Source organism: Myripristis murdjan, chromosome 5, assembly GCF_902150065.1.
Source record: "Myripristis murdjan chromosome 5, fMyrMur1.1, whole genome shotgun sequence".
Classification (NCBI taxonomy): Eukaryota; Metazoa; Chordata; class Actinopteri; order Holocentriformes; family Holocentridae; genus Myripristis; species Myripristis murdjan.
In genome coordinates this window covers 3,747,678-3,764,692 of record NC_043984.1, presented here as the reverse complement: position 1 = coordinate 3,764,692, position 17,015 = coordinate 3,747,678, and the positions used below count along the sequence as shown (strand labels likewise).

Sequence of the window (17,015 nt, the reverse complement as noted above, 5' to 3'; positions counted from 1 at the left end):
TTAGAAGATAGAGTAGTCACAAGAGATGGGCATTTAGAGGAAAAAGATGATTAAAAATTATATAAGAAAAAAGATTATAAAGGAAGTACAGAGAGGTTAAGAGGCTCCTGGTGCAGAGGCATTCCTAGATATTCATTGACTACCCAACAACTCACTGATGATAGGCCAGACCCTCCAGTATCAAATCTTTATAAGAATGTTTAAAGGTGACAAGAGATGCAATATTTTGTGTAAGGGAATATTGTTCCAAAATTCAGAAAAAAAGAAGAATCTAAATCTGTAATTGTTGGTATATCCTTAATTCCTTAAACCTACGTGGATGTTTCATTGAATTAAAACTATGACATCTATAGAGGGCTCAACATTAAATTGTAGCAGACAAACCCTGCATGCGTGTTCTCAGCACTGATCAGAGCTCCACTCACCAACGCTGGAGTTAAACCTCTCTGACACCGCACCTACACTTAGGCTTTACACCCACAACATGTCATCCTATACTGAATGTCTGGGAGCACATCCAGCTGACAAGCTCTTTTAAGGGGAGTGAGGAAGTTACCTTGTAGGTAGAAGCTGATATTGCTCTGGGTGTGTAGTTTTACCCCCTAAAGGGGCTTTTATTGGTGAGGGATTAGGAGAGGATCAGCTTCTCCTGGTTGCTCTAGGCAGCTTAAATCTCAGACCCTCTGAAGAGGCTGTGTCATTTGTGTTTTGTTCACCGAATCATAATCACTTTAATCGCCAAGAACAAGAATTTGTCTGTGGTGACATTGGGACAGATACACATGATGTCTTAGTAGGGTTTGCAGAACATACTGTTAAGAGCAGTGCAAGGACAACATGACCTCACCTGCAAGGCTTGGGGCAGTAGGGCACACGCAAGCAGCAGCCCACTGTTATGTATCACCTATGGTACTGCCATGCACTTTTGATCATGAGAATCATCCACTAAAAGCACTGCAAAAAAAATCTCCATCTAAACAAGTCATTCCATCTCATATTCAGTGTTAAAATCTTGTTTTTCTTAAAACAAGCGGGAAAAAAATGGCCTGTGGAATAAGATAATCCCACTTGTTTCCAATTCTCAGAATCAAGTGTCCTTCTCTTTATACCAGTGGGTTGAATTGCCTTATTCTGCCTTGTTTAAACACATTTATTAAAATTTTTTTTCCTGAAACAACTGAAACTAGGTTGGATTTTTTGTAGTACATGGCATATGTTGTACATTCAATATTGATTGCATTTTTCCACAGAGTGGCGGCAGGGCAGGACGGCACGCGTGGTCCTGCAGGATGAAGACATCACCACGAAGATCGAGAGTGACTGGAAGAGACTCAACACGCTCATGCACTACCAGGTCTCTTGACAACTATCATACTTTTCGCAAATCCCCTGCACACTTACACCGCCTGGCATATGTAAACTGCATGCTCTTTAGTAGGATTTTTCAAACTTTGGATCACGATTTGACTCAATTTTAAAGTGTCTTCAAAGCCTTGGTGTGTAAAGATGAACATATCATCGGTTTCATGCCCTGACAACTGTCATTTACATTTTTAAATTCTTCTTTAAAAAGATAAGCTACATGGTATCAAGAGTGGTATTACATATGCTTCTGGCAAAGTCGCATGTCCTAGCTATGTTACCCATTGTTACTTCTGATTGCCTCATCCTAACATCATTGGTGCTGACATCTGTAATGAAGTTGTCACAGCTGGTGTGTTTGGATTTGCCTCACCGGGGTGTCTATTCCTGTTTGCCAGCACCCTATGGTTAGGGCTCCATGTCAGGAGCGCCGGTCCCAGAGAGACTGATGACGGTCGCTGGCATTGTCAGCCTGATCCTTTGGGTTTCTGAGTCCCCGATAACTAGCGTTTGGGGCTTGGGGCGGTCAGACGAGACAGAGGGCTTAACATCTGGGAGTGGCTGCGAATCAGGCCATCTGAATGACAGCTGGTGGCGGCGAGAACTCTTGCCTCTCAAGAATTGCAAACCTGCACGGGATTCCAATGGTCAAAACGGAATGCTCATCACTCATTTTTTGATTTAGAATAGAAATCGTGACACCCCTAGAAGCTACGCTGGACATGCATGATCTTTTCCAGGAATCTTGCCACACATTCGTACATCATCACCCAAGTGCTGACCATGCAGCTCCAGTTTTTTACTGCTAGCCTCTGAGCAGCTCCGCCAGACCAGCAGGGGGTTAAATGTCTTCCTCAAGGGCATCACAGCAGACACTGTTGATAGAGGAGAAAACATTACTCATCCTATTCCCTGCTGAGAGTTACACAACCTCCTGGGAACAAGCGTGCTTAGTCTAACACTAGTGTGCCTGTTTCTCTTACAACATCTTTGCTGCAGTCCATAGATACATCTACACAGGTCATCTACCTTCAGTGTGAATCATGTACCATGATTCAGTGTGATGACAGGCAGTGCGGACGTCAATACAACTAACATTTAGTTGAGCCTACTTTTGTTGTTCAAGCGAACAGAGAAAACAGAGACAAGGGAAATGTACATTTGCCACGCCAAAAGCAGGTTTTGACAGGAATAATGCTTCCTCGCTTATCTGTCAAGGAGATGAACCGTTTGCGCTTTTATTTTTAATCTCTCTGCCAAGTGTGGAAATGTTTGTTCTGTTGCTAAGCTGGATTTGTATTAGCTTCGTTTTGTAGCTCATGCAGAACAGTGGAGTGAAATCTGCACATGCTGAGGACGACCTCCCTTCCTGTGCCAAGTACAGCCACAGTATAGTGCCCTGGAACTACTGTACAGACTTAATGGACTGGCACTCACACTGAGCTTCTGCTTAGCCATTTTAACTTCAAAACAGTCACAAAGTCCATGAATTCGATTCAGCTAACAAGCACATTTCACTATGAAGTTCAGCTGCGTGTGCAGTAGGTTGCAATAATACTTAATATTTTGGGCCAGCCAAGATGTTAATAGTTTATTTGGCTCAACAGACTAAAAATAATCTGTGCTCAGGCTTCCTGGTGGTGCAGTGATTGATGTCAGAGGTTTTTAAAATTTCTTCATGCCAGGACACAAATGTAGAGGTACTATTTGTCTTGAGACTCACTGAATATTTTTGGTGTTGATATAAATCTGTCAAAAAGTAGTTAAGCTTATCTGTCATTAGTCAAATCAATAAAATGTGCTTTTGTTTTGTGGACATTAAATGTCATAGTGAATCCTGTGTTACCACATGCCAGCTTTTCCAGGTGATGAAAACACCTTGACAGGCTGCAAAACTATAATCAATGTATGATTCATCATATTTTCTATGTGGTGCCTTTTGATCTTCTCATTGTTTTTTGGCAACACATCAGTTGCTCTTGGGTTTAAAAATAGCTAAGAAGGCTGCTCTCATTCTCCAGCGCTTGTTGTTTTTGCATGGCATCACGGTCAGCGGTGCTTCAGGGTGCCTGATGGATGCAGAAATAATGCCTGCCTTGATGCAATTTAAGATTTTTCCATCCTCTGTTATTGAGAAAAGAATGCGTTGATGCAGCCTCTCCATGACCCACCTGTCTCCACACTGAGACCCCCCGGGGGGGTCAGGACCCATAGTTCAATGTTGTCATCAAATCAGTGTTGTCAGGCGTGCCATGTTACCACAGTGTGCTGCGTTTGAATCTGGACCAGGGGCCAGATTCTCCAAAAAGTTCTTACTAATAATCTTAAGACATTTCGTAAGAGGAAAAAATGAGAAGTTCATAAGAATGTTCTCAAGTGCTATTCCCCATTATTTTCTTAAGAACTGCACATTATCTTAAGAACTTCTTAATTTTTTCCACTTACGAACTTCTCAACTATCTACCTTTATGTAAACAAACAGCCTCTAGCTGCAACCCACAGCAGTTCCATCTAAATTACAACAAAACAATATCCATTATAGTCTCAACTTTGATTTGATGTTATAAAAGTGTTTTCTCAAAAATTGAGATACATACTTTGTATTGGACAGCGACAATATTACTAACCTATTAGTTAATGGAATCTAAATATAATTGACACATGAATGGTGACTGGTGGCTAAACAAAATGTCCTCATATAGACTCAGAAACAATATATGTGCCTATATGTGTCTAAATACTGGTTTAGATATTAGGCTGAATTACAGTTTAGATAACGATTATCACTATGTTAACATATAAAATGTAAAATTATTAAGGTATTAGCCTACTAGATTAATCTATGTTATATAATCAAATCTGGCTCTAAATTAATCAAAGATGTTTGAAAAATAGCTTACCTTCACACAGCATGTGGTTACTTAAGACGACCTTTACCTGTCTTAAAGTTACGATACTATTTAAGAAAAATAGTAAGATAATTTCTTTCAAGAATCCCATTTATTCTTAAGAAAAATCTTAAGAATAAAGTTGAGAACATTCTTAAGATCTTTTGTTTGGATTCTTAAGATATTTTGTTTGTGAATTCAAAAATATCTTAAGATTCTTCTTAAACCCAAACTTAAGAAAAAAAGTGGAACTTAAGAAGAAATTTAATCTTAAGAACCTTTGGAGAATCCGGCCCCAGGACCTCAGTTGCATCATGTCATCGCCTTCACTTTTTCCCAATCTTTCCTGTCTCTCTTCATGACTGGCTACAAAAAAAAAAAAAAGAAAAAAAAAAAAAGAAGGCAAAATCATTTCTGCTACCAACAAGATTCTGAAGGACTTTTGCTCCTATTGTAGTTTGGTTCAGCTTGGTTTAGTGTAGTGTTTTGTTTGTCACGATCACGGCTTTCTTGTTGTGGATATTATTATTGGCGTATTCTAACCCTACCCTAAAGACTACTTTCAATCTACTGAATGTTTTCCAAAGTTTCATGGCTCTGTAGACAAAGAAACACATTCATGTATATCACAAAGTTTTGAAAATCATCGCTTTTCTTTTACACTGAAAATGTGTTTTTATATTCCTGCCATGTATACTTTTCAAAGATGCAGGACCTTGATTCAACAGCTGTGAGTGGGAGACGGGCTAAAAATCATAGAAACGCTCTTCCTGTGTCTTGCAGGTGTCGGAGCGCTGTGTGGTGGCCTTGGTGCCGAAGCAGATGTCCTCCTTCAACATCCCCTCGTCAGCCAGCTTCCCACGCAGTATCAGCAGATACGGTCGGTGCTGTTTCAGAGCAGCATCTGTTGCTGCCAGTCATCAGTCTGCTATACAGCACATTAAACTTGCAAAAACAAGGTTTCCACAACTTATAAAACGTAACACAAAATCAAGTCTTGTTGAAAGGATGGCAGTTTATTTGGGAACTATAGTGAGAACAAATTTTCTCACATTCCATATTTTTCTGACAGATTTTTTTTTTTTTTTTTTTAAGTCTGAGCAACAACAACGAAAAAATAAAAAATGAAACTAAGCGTGATATTTGATGTTTTCGGATCACACATTCATAATGGGGTTCAAATCACATCTCTGCAAAATGTAGCTCAGCCTGACCACTCAGACTGGATTTCAGGGCATTGCACAAGAAAAATAATGGCTGAGATTTTAATGAAAGGAGGGAAATGCCCATGTGGGGATTACAGATTTTTTTTAGCTTATGTAAAATACTTTATAGCAATGCGGGCTGCAGACATATCCTATACGCTGATAAGCTGGGGCATTATGACACGGCGTATGGGACTACTTATTTCACGGGAGCACTTGCTTACAAATGTCAGCAGCTCAATCAATTTATTTTCGAGAGCAATAGCAGTTGCATGTAAACATATGCAGTGTTGTGGCTATACTGTCAGGTCTGGCGCTCAGATGTGGATATTTGCCATGATCACATCAACTAGGTGACAACATCACAAGCTAAAGGAACTATTTTGTGTCCCTCTGGGTTAAGATAAATGGGTTGATAGTATGAGATTGACAACTGCAAACAAAAAAAAAACCCTTCCTCATTTATTTACCTTGAAACTAAACATAAAAAATATATCTCTAGATAGCAATTGCAGTGTACTGACATAAATAACTTGACAGCAATGTTAGCAACTATAATAACAATAAAAAAGAACAATCTCTCCCATTTACCTTGCAGTCTAGAAAACACTCAGGATTATCGGCTCACTGGGAGGACTTGTTGTGCTGTTATCAGAACGACCAACTCAAATCTACCAGCTGACCAAGGTCCTCATGTTAAGGAGGATTATCGGAGTTTCAGTGGAAATTGAAGGTTATGCAAAAATGTATAGCAAAGGTTTAACAGTCAAAACTGTCCCTTAATTTTCATGGGTTTTATAAAATCTAAATATCAGCAAGATATTCAAACATAGGGTTCACGATGGGAACATATTGTACGTGGTGACACAGATTGCTCGCTAGTTTTTGGAAGTGAAGTGTTGGATGACTCGCTGACTGACCGGACTTTGGGGCACCATGGGGAAAAATTGGAGGACAGATAGCACAAGAAATTGAAAATGTGCCACAGCTCACACATGCCCGTGTTAGTACAAGACAGCCAGTCTTGTAAAGACAGCAAATGATTATACTGTCTAAACACACAAATCCAGTCTGGTCACTCGCAAATTACAGAGATGGACCACCAGGTCATAAAGACCAGATCTGAAAAACATCCGATTATTGTCTGTGGTTGACAGTTTGATAAGATGATTACAGTCTAGAGCATTAGAGTGGAAATTAATAAATAAATAATTTGATGGTTGAGCATATCTGGCTCTCTTGGTGAGGCTGACTCATTAATAGATCACATGCTTACTCCACGTTTTTGTCAGCTGAATCGAAATGTCCTCACTTTGATTGACTCTTGGTAGTTGTGTGCAGTGCCCCTTTATGGCAGTTTTTCCTTTTACAAATTAAATCTATAGCATTTTGGAATACATTTCCTCTCTCTCTCTCTCTCTCTCTCTCTCTCTCTCTCTCTCTCTCTCTCTATCTATTTATCTATATATGTATGTCTCTATATATATGTATCCTTTGGTTTTCTAGGTGTGGATGTACCCTTCCGCTCCACCCCCACCAGCCCGGACAGCCCCCACTCTCGCGTGCCCATGCTGACCCCTGACCTGGAGAGCGGGGTCAAGGTCTGGCACCTGGTCAAGAATCACGACCACGGGGATCAGAAGGAGGGTGAGCGCGGCAGCAAGATGGTGTCTGAAATCTACCTGACACGGCTCCTCGCGACAAAGGTACAACATATGAGCTACATATCTCTGCCTCTGACAAACAAATTCAGTAGCCCTTACTCCAACAGTGAACCAACAGCTGCCACACTTGGGGTGGGAGGTGTAATCCCCCCCCAAAAAAAAAAAAAAAAATGTGATAGAGTCTCCACTGAAAAACATGTTGGAACTACACAAATACATTTTCAGATAATGAATTTAGCAAAGACCTTTTTTCATAGCAGCCATTTTGACATGAAATAGCAGGGTAAACACAGGGTAATGAAGGTGCTGCTCCATGCGCGGAGCCAACATGAAGGACAGCAGGAGCCTGGCTCTGCTAGACCTGAAGGAAACAGAACCTTCATTAATGTCATTAGTAACACCTGTGTTTACCTGCTGTTTCAATATGGCTGCTGTGAAAAACAACTGCTAGCAACTGAAAACTAGCCTAGGTAGCTACAGGCTAACTAGCTAGCAGTGGTGGACAGTAACAGAGTAAATTTACTTGAGTACTGCACTTAAGTACAGACTCTGAGGATTTGTACTTTACTTGAGTATTAGATTTCTTTGATACTTATTACTCTTACTCAAATACATTTCCAAGACAATTATTTTTACTCTTACTCGAGTAAATTTCTAGGAAGGCTGAAAAGTACTCGTTACTATAAGGTCGGCTGTGTTTTTTTTTTTGTTTTTTTTTTCTAAAATACTATTGGACACAAGCTGTGTTTGTCAAAGAAGGAAACCTATGACAGTACACGTTCTCCACTGGGATCTACGGAAAAGTGGAAATACGTCATCCCCTACATCCCATCCTGAACTCCATGTTTGAGTTTGATAGAGTGAAAGACAAAAACGTGGACACAGACAAACAGGTGTATATTTTCAAATGCTTATTGTGTTTGCCGAAGAAAAACTACCTCTCTGCTTACAACAAGACAAGTTGTAAGCAGAGTTACAAGAGTTACAAGGTCCTATAAACTGAAAAAATTACAGTAATTCATTGATGTGAAAAATAAGAAATTTACTCTTACTCTTACTTTTACTTTAAGTAAATTTAAAAGCATGTTCTCTTGGATACTTAAGTACCTTTAAAAGCAAGTACTTTTTTCCTCTTACTCGAGTAACATGTCGACTGAGCTACTTTTACTTGTAACGGAGTAAATTTTGACCAGTAGTATTTTTACTCTTACTCAAGTACTGGGGTCGAGTACTCCATCCATCTCTGCTAGCAGGTAAGCCAGCTAATTTCGCTGCTAAATTGAAACAGTTGTAACAGCTGGTATTGAGATTACTCTTGAATTTGACATGTTTGGTATCTGGAGTCCACATGTGTTGAAGTGAATTGAGTCTGCTGGTTTTTGTACACAGTCTTAGAAAGTAAGGGCCGGTCACTTTGTTCTGTTCTGCTCGTTCTAATATGAAGCATCTCCTTGTGTCCTGCAGGGCACACTCCAGAAGTTTGTGGATGACCTGTTTGAGACCTTGTTCAGTACGGTGTGTCGAGGCACCGCCCTGCCTCTCGCCATCAAATACATGTTCGACTTCCTGGATGAGCAGGCCGACAGACACGGCATCCACGACATGGACGTTCGCCACACCTGGAAGAGCAACTGGTGAGGGAGAGAGAGACGGTCTCAATGGTCAACTTTAAAGAAATTACAGGGCCATCTGACTTTGTAACCCTAACTCGATACCATGTCAAAAACAGTGTGGTGTTAATTCATGGCTCTCCAAAGCGTGAGGATGAAGGTTCCTCTGGTTTCAAATCTTGTGGCTTTAGGTGCCCCTCCCTGCAATGTTATCGCTCTCATTCACAACACCAGCATTTTCCCTGTGATGTTACCAGGTCTTGAGGTGCAAAATTGGTGGTACACATTTTCCTGAATATTGATCTCTGCTCCCATTCACACATGACCCCATGCAGGAAGGGGTCCTGAACATTTCAGGGAAAGACTGTATGTGTGAAAGGGGCTTAATACAGGGTATCCGCGGGGTCTTGAAAAGTATTAAAAGGTGATAAATCAATTTTGGGAAAATTAAGACCCTTAAAAAGTATTAAAAAGTCTTATCACGACTTTATTAAGTCTTAAATTTTGAAAGTATTTTTTCTGAATTAGCTGACCAAGCATTTCAGTCCCAAAAACATCGTAAAAGTGTGTGAATTTATTCATTTTTATTAAAAAACAAAGATGAACAGGTACATAAAAAACTAGGCTATTGTGGGTGCGTTCGTAAATTGTCTCTGAGAGCGCCAGAGTGAAAGGGCGGGTGGAAATTCAGAAGCACAAAGTACGCTCTGGCACTCCCAGTGCATATTACGAACGCACCGAAATATTACATGAAGCCCCACGAAAACGGAAGAGAAGGCTGGTCTTTAGTCTTCATCACAAACTAAAACCGTTAAGTTAAAAATATCACTGATGTTAATGGTTACAGCTTGAAGTGGCGGTGAGGTATTAAAAAATATTGAGAAGGTCTTGAAAAAGTCTTAAAAAGGTATTAAAATTAACTTCAAGATTCCTGCATATACCCTGTAATATGACATGGCTAACTGCAGGAAATACAAAGCAAGACCAGAAACCCCCGCAGTGTATTAGGAACAGTGCTCTAATACAGAGTTACAGCTCATTTTGCACACTACTTTATTTGTTTCAAGACTTAGAAGCTTTTTTAAGTTGTCTCCTCCCTTTCATCTAGGTGAATTCAGGTTTCCTGGGACTGCCTTTGTGTTTTCATCTTCTGCAAACTCTCTCTCTGCCAGTACAAATTATAGTCAAGCACAACACACTTGTAATACACACACTATGTAATCCTGATGATAGATTCGGTTTTACAAGGAAGCATGCTTGGTATAACGGGACAGGTTGTGGGTTAATATAAGCCACAACTGTGTCATAATAACATGCAGAAATAAGGGCACCGCATTTTTAGAAGAAGATTTGTGATTTTCTGACAAATGCTAAACGGAGTAGACATAATTCAGAATCTGACAGAAATCATACGCCCTCTTAAACACAAGAAATCTGAGGTGGATCCAGCATCACTGATCTGACATGCAACTTGTCCCAAGTCTGCAAATCGAGGATCTGTCTTCCACTTCTGAAGAGCCTGCAATTTGATTTAAGAGAAGGAAGCATGCAGCATCCTGGCAGTGTCTCATCTGTCACCAGCACAGAACACTTTCACTGTAGCAGACTGCACTAGCCACTTGTGAACAAACAGGAAAACTCCACACTTCCCATAACACAAGCTCTTAAAGCGATTTACCCTCATTTACAAGCAGGAGAGAATTCTTCTGGTCTTGAGGTAAAGATTCCCAATCACAAGACGTCCAGTGCCATCTGGAGACAGGGCGGAGCGTCCAGGGACATTTCTTTTGACAGCTCCAGCCAGGGACAAGGCATCAAATCAGTGGACTGTCTACTGAAAACGTGGATGTCTGACTATGCTGAAGCCAAACATTGATATTATTTCTTCAAGTGGATTACACTGTCTTTGAATACATTTTCCTCGATTTTCCCCACCACTATCTAAAAGCATTTCATTCATCCTGTTTAGAACACGAAATGACTCAAAAGACCGTGACTATGGCCTGTGACCAGCATTATGTAACATTTTAATAAGATTGGTACCTTTTCATAAGGTTGAAATAGATTGATAAAAAGCTTAAAATATTTCTCAAGATATTATTGGAAGTATTTCCATATAAACATTCCACGCTGCAATATTGATGTCAGCACTTAAAACAAAAAGTATTTCCAGTTTCTTTTGTCGTTTATCCAAGCAAAACCAAAATACATCAGGACCGAACGGATCTTAACGGATCTCAGCTTGATGATTTTGACCCATGACTACAAAGCGACCTTGAAACAGAAGCACTGCACGGAGCAGAGCTTATGTTAAAGTAGAAGACATGAGTCTAAGGGATATAAAGGGAAGGGATAATAAATGGAGCTCTTCAGTTGGAGCAGCTTTCAAAAACTGCCCCATATTATGTGAAACCATGCTGGCCCATATTCCTTAACTATGTTAGTTAATATGGGGCAACTTAATGACACTGCAATCAAAATCTGATCATAAAATGGGCAGCTGTTTTATTATGTGTGTTACAACAGTTCATCATAAGCATGTTAACATCCTTTGACCCAAATAATAACTCACAATAGTGATAACCTTAACATTATCATAGGCAAAACCGATACCGCAGTCCCTACCTGTACTCTGCTGAGGGCGTTTGCTGCTTGCCCCGCCCTCTGTGGTGATGTCATCACCTTCAAGTCATGTTACTTTACCCATGAGGCTACTGTCCAAGGGGCTCAGCAACATTCCATGTATTGTATTGATACTGATAAAACTAAGAAATAAACAGGACTTAATTACAGTGTCCCCTATATCTAACATCCCACAATAACACAATTCAACTCATCTCCTTTAAATGACTGAAAAAATGAAGTAGCAGAAGTCAGTGCGATCATAGATATCACCAGGATTAACCTCATCAGTCTGCTTTGAGAAAAAGAAGGTGTTCTTGACATTTGGAGTTAATTCTTTAATTTTGCACAAGCCTTCCAAGTCTTGCAAGGTGTAAAATATTTCTCTCTCTCTCTCTTTCCTTCTTGTTATCTGTAGCCTGCCACTGCGCTTCTGGGTAAACGTGATCAAGAACCCGCAGTTTGTGTTTGACATCCATAAAAGCAGCATCACGGATGCCTGCCTGTCTGTGGTGGCCCAAACTTTCATGGACTCCTGCTCGACGTCTGAACACCGTCTGGGCAAAGACTCACCCTCCACCAAACTGCTTTATGCCAAGGACATACCACATTATAAAAGCTGGGTGGAAAGGTATGTGTGCATATGTGTGCATGAAAATACCCTTATAAAAACAGATGAGGAAAATCTTCCAAAGTTAGGTGATTAACATGCTCCCCACTTCTTTATGGGACTAGTGTGGAGTTATAGTTTGGGTTAGGCATGTAGTTGAGAAGAGGAAATGGAACCAACATCATCAATGAAAGTCCTCACAAGTATAGTACAACAAATATATGCATGTGTCTATGAAATGGTTGGTGTGTGTGTGTGTTTGAATGTGTCACTATGTGTATTAATAAGTGACTGAAATCATGGCTGACACATATCCTTATTTTCCTGCCAAATTACCTGAGATTTACAGCCGTCTAGCATGTTATATGCTCTGGAGCTTTTCACAAGCTTCCCTCCGCAGTCTAAAATAACAGAGTGAATCGGGGTGAGGAGAAAGGTCTGGTGTGTGAGACCGGAGCCTCATATAAATTCCTGGCCTCCACACTGACAGTGCGTGTCTCCGTCTAGGTACTACGCTGACATCAACCGCTTGCCTGCCATCAGCGATCAGGATATGAATGCCTATCTGGCTGAACAGGCCCGCCTTCACTCCAACGAGTTCAATGTGCTCAGTGCCCTCCATGAGATCTATGCCTACGTCAGCAAGTACAGCCAAGAGGTGAGGCCACGGCACAATGTGGAGTCCATGCAGTGCAATGAGGACATACTGTCCAGGTTTCACTGGTGTGGTTAGCCGACTGTAGCATCAGCATCGCAGGAGTATAGATAGATAGATAGATAGACAGATACTGGGGCATCCGATGGGTAGAGATTCAGCTGTATCTAATCAGTCTTTCCTAACCCTAAATAAAACAATAATGTCTCTGTAGACGAGTATGTTCCCATGTATGTTATAAGATATTCATAAAGTCATAAAGCAAAAGCTTGAAACTCTTGTTTATCTCTCCCAAATTACTTTATTAAATTACACAAAACACTGTTTAGATTTTAATTTAGAAATTATTTGAAAATGTTGAAATTTGGCTGGATAGTTAAATAATATTCCGGTGAACTGGATTACCCAATACTGTGTCTATGATTACATGTCTTAGGATAGACTTTGATAATGAAACCCTTCTATGTGTTTTAATACAGTTAATTTTGGGCCCACCCCCTGTCACCCCCTGATTGCACACGTGTGTGTGTGCGTGTGTGTATAGGCATGTATCGAATAACCTGATGAAGGGCCACTTTGGACCGAACCATTGAGCAAAAGACAGAGAACCACTCCCTGTACAAGATGCCCATTTTGAATAAGTTATTAGTTAAAAACTATGCATGTCATCACGTTCTTCATCAGAGTGCCATACTGACAGAATGGCTGGGAAATACAATGGCTTTTAATTGCCATTTGAAGTTAAGAGTGCCACCAATGGCCCAAAAACTATCAAACTTGACATGGTCCTGTGGAGTAAATGCATAAGTGTACTGAATTTGGTTGAGATAAAATCATGCATTCATAGTTTTTACAGCAATTTTTGTCAATTAAGCTCCGCCAACAAATTTTATGAGATACTTTTAGGGCAGAGGAAGAGGAATTTGCAGATCTAGTGGTGCAAGTGTTTTTTAATGCAGACCACATATGCTTGTCTGTGATTTGTGGTATGTAACTACTGTGGTATGTTGTGGTATGTAACTACTGTTTTTTTTTTTGTTGTTTTTTTTTTTTTAGAACTGGCAGTGTAAAGAATGTTGTGCCACAGTGCCATTTGCACTGCAGTCTAAGATGTGCCTCTGTCTTTGCGTGTGTGTGTGTGTGTGTGTGTGTGTGTGTCTGTGTGTGCGTGTGTTAGATCACTGAGGCGCTTGAGCAGGATGAACAGGCCCAGAAGCAGAAGCTGGCTTACAAGGTGGAGCAGATCATCTCAGCCATGTCGACAGAGAGCTGAGACATACACACACACATACACACACACACATACACACACACACGCACACAGACACACCCTCACAGAAACACACTCAGAGAGATAGTTATGTACGCGAGGACACTGAAGAGACTTTATGGACCTAAACAGAGTAAAAAGGCATGTGGTACACACACGTGCATGTATGCACACCAACACACATATACATGCACGCATGAACACACAGAGAGAGTTAGTGATGTACGCAGAGACATCACAGAGATTTATGGACCTATAAACAAACAAACACACACACATACATGCATACACCCGCACACACATATTCAGATGTACATACACAGTCCACAGAAAACCACAGCACACATCAAACAGCAGACCGTCCCAAAGCACGACTTTTGGATCCACTGTCATCACGTTTTTTTTCTGAAGAAACTCCAAAAGGCAAACATCCAAGTTCCAAAACGCTCCTATAGAGAGAGGATTTGGGCCATCACGGCTGCTGAAGTTGCCGCCAATTCTTTTCCACCGGGTAATGGCTTGTCTTTGTAGTCGCTGGTTATGCTAAATGTGTGCGGCGTGGCTTTGTAGCGGGAGCTGTGAAGAGAATAGCACTTAACACAGAACGACTCAACTTGAAAAAGTCACCGCGAGAGCTCAGCTAAGACGGGAGCCAAGTTAACGGGATGGCACATGTGAGGAGACAAGACTAGCAGTACTTTTTTTTTTTTTTTCCAAATATGAAGGACACTGATTCACACTACATATCATAGACTTGGCCTTGGAGTGAGATTGTTATTTGGAGCGGACGTTATTCTGTGTCATAAAGCCTTTTTCCTATAGCCTTTTAAAGGCCTACAAAGGGAGAAGACGAAAGACTCTGGTGTTGTGAAGTATCTTCATCCCGACTGAAGCTCCATTTCAAAGGCTATTTGTTTGGTGAAGATTTTCTGAAGTAACATTGAAAACAGTCAACACAAAGCTCGTCATTGACAGGGTGAGGGTCAGATTCTTCAATAATCCTCCAGTGACAAAGCATTAACTTGGAATTTGGAGTATTTGTATAGACATATCCAGACCCAAGCCCTGGTTTTTAGTGCCAAATATAATATTTCTCATGTTTCATTCATGTTAAATGCTCCTGTAGAAGCTATTAATAATAGATGCCATTGTTCAGAAGGATCCCATTTGAGATAGACAATTTTTTGTACAGTAATGATCTATAGACCACTAAATCAGCCATTCAAAGATAAGTGAAGACCAAATTGAATTGTAGCAGAAGCATGATTAATGACACTATAACCCTGATCACGGTTCAGATTAGCCTCACTCTGGCTAACGGCATCACTCTCCCACCCTCCCCGTCTCATCAGTCATTGTTTACATTGAACATTTGATACTTGAAATGCACCAAGTGTACAAAATATTAAGAACACCTGCTCCTTCTGTGAAATAATGTAGCTGGGCTTATTGAGATAAAGAGAGGGAGGAGACAAGTTAAAGAGGGATTAGCTGAGGAAATAAGACATAAGGGGACATGGGTTGTGCAAAAGGGAATATTAGAGAGGTGTTGCCCATATTTTGTACACCAAGTGAATATATGATTAATGATCCATGTTTTTATCTGCAAATGATCCCACTAATGCTCATGTCTTTTTGTTAGTTGCCTGCACTCTCCTCCCTTTGCATCCTGTTTCCATGTGTCATTGTGTAATTCCCAACTTTGAGTTTCACGTGCAAATGTGCATTTTATTTAATGCTTGTTCTTTTCTTGCTGCTGTATTTATAGTGCCATATCCAAACTTTAAAATGATTATCACGATGACAAATTTGGATCTCTGTGGGATTTCATTGAGTCAGAGTTTTATTTTTGCCTGTCTGTTTGTGATTCGTCCATCGCAATGATGAAAAATGAAATTCATCCTGTGCACGAGAATATTTTATTGGTCCCCATAAAAGTCACTGTGACTATCTATCTATTGGCATCATTCTGGAGAGCTGCTCCGTTTTTACCATTTTAGTATCAATGGGATTATTGTACTCCCTAAAAGGACCTTGATTCATGTTAATCCAGAGGAGCAAGATAAAATAAGATAAATAATTAATAGATTTCCTGTTAAGTGTTGAAATATGACAGAGAACCAGTCCCTCTATTATACACTGTTTCATGTGTGTTTTGATGATAATTTATAAATGTGTTGTGCAATAAATTGTCTGACATTTAAACTTTAATCTTTTTTTAAACTATATATTATTGTATAAATACTGTACATACAAAACACTCCTATTTTGCAAGCAAATGATTCACTTTGTACTGTTGTTATACATTAAATGCGCAGCTGAGGAAAACGATTTTGTCTGGTTTCTTTTGTGGTGAGGACTCTGAGTCATTGTGTTTTGCATAATTTCAACATTGTCTATTCAAAATACGCTCACAGTAGATAAATATCATGTGTTCCAGAATGCTTCGACAGAGGTTCATTCATATGCAAAGTAATTTTCAAAGTCTTTTTCAGATTGCAAAGCCTTGACTTGGTCTTGACGTGTCTCCCAGAACACACAGCATTATTATTATACAGCTGATTATCCAAAGAAGCACTCAGTGTCTCATTGTTCATAGCAACTCACTTTCCCTGTTCTTTCTTGCAGATATATATCTCATGTTGTTATGGGAGCGGCTTTTTGCAGGCCAACCTGAGCCCCACCATAAAACTGGACAATCTATACTTACTATGTTAGCGAACCCCCAGCGTGCTAATTAAATAGAGAATGAAACTGGTATTGGGTTTGCCAGCGGTGGCTCTTAAAAGCAGGACTCTCACAGTCTGATGCCAGAGATGGACCAAGATCCCAGGGATATCATCCATCATTTGGCCTTTGAACTGTAGAATTGCCATCATTGATTTGTCCATATGCATAAGTGGCATTATCCCTACACCCACGTTTAATTGTTTTTAGACTGCAACAGAAGGACAATTAAGGAGAAAAAAAAAGGACGTTTCAAAATGAGATTCATAATCTATTAAAAAATCCTGCAATATGATTGATAGCACAAAATTAACAAATGATTACACTTTTTGAAGGGTGTGGGTGACATGAATCATTGACAACCTTCACAATCTAGCTCCTCGTATTATTTATAATTACGAA

The 17,015-nt window shown here is 40.1% G+C and overlaps 1 protein-coding gene across 1 annotated transcript in view; it reads left to right on the top strand.

The window, feature by feature from the left end:
- LOC115359612 (plexin-A2-like) overlaps positions 1-16,208 on the top strand; it is an 82,785-nt gene extending 66,577 nt beyond the window's left edge. The window contains exons 26-32 of the mRNA XM_030052168.1: positions 1,251-1,354; positions 5,034-5,130; positions 6,962-7,161; positions 8,584-8,753; positions 11,770-11,982; positions 12,469-12,619; positions 13,794-16,208. Of these exons, the coding sequence (XP_029908028.1) occupies positions 1,251-1,354; positions 5,034-5,130; positions 6,962-7,161; positions 8,584-8,753; positions 11,770-11,982; positions 12,469-12,619; positions 13,794-13,889 (1,031 nt within the window). The 3' untranslated portion in view covers positions 13,890-16,208. The remainder of the gene's footprint in view (positions 1-1,250; positions 1,355-5,033; positions 5,131-6,961; positions 7,162-8,583; positions 8,754-11,769; positions 11,983-12,468; positions 12,620-13,793) is intronic.
- The last annotated feature ends 807 nt before the right edge of the window (positions 16,209-17,015 follow it).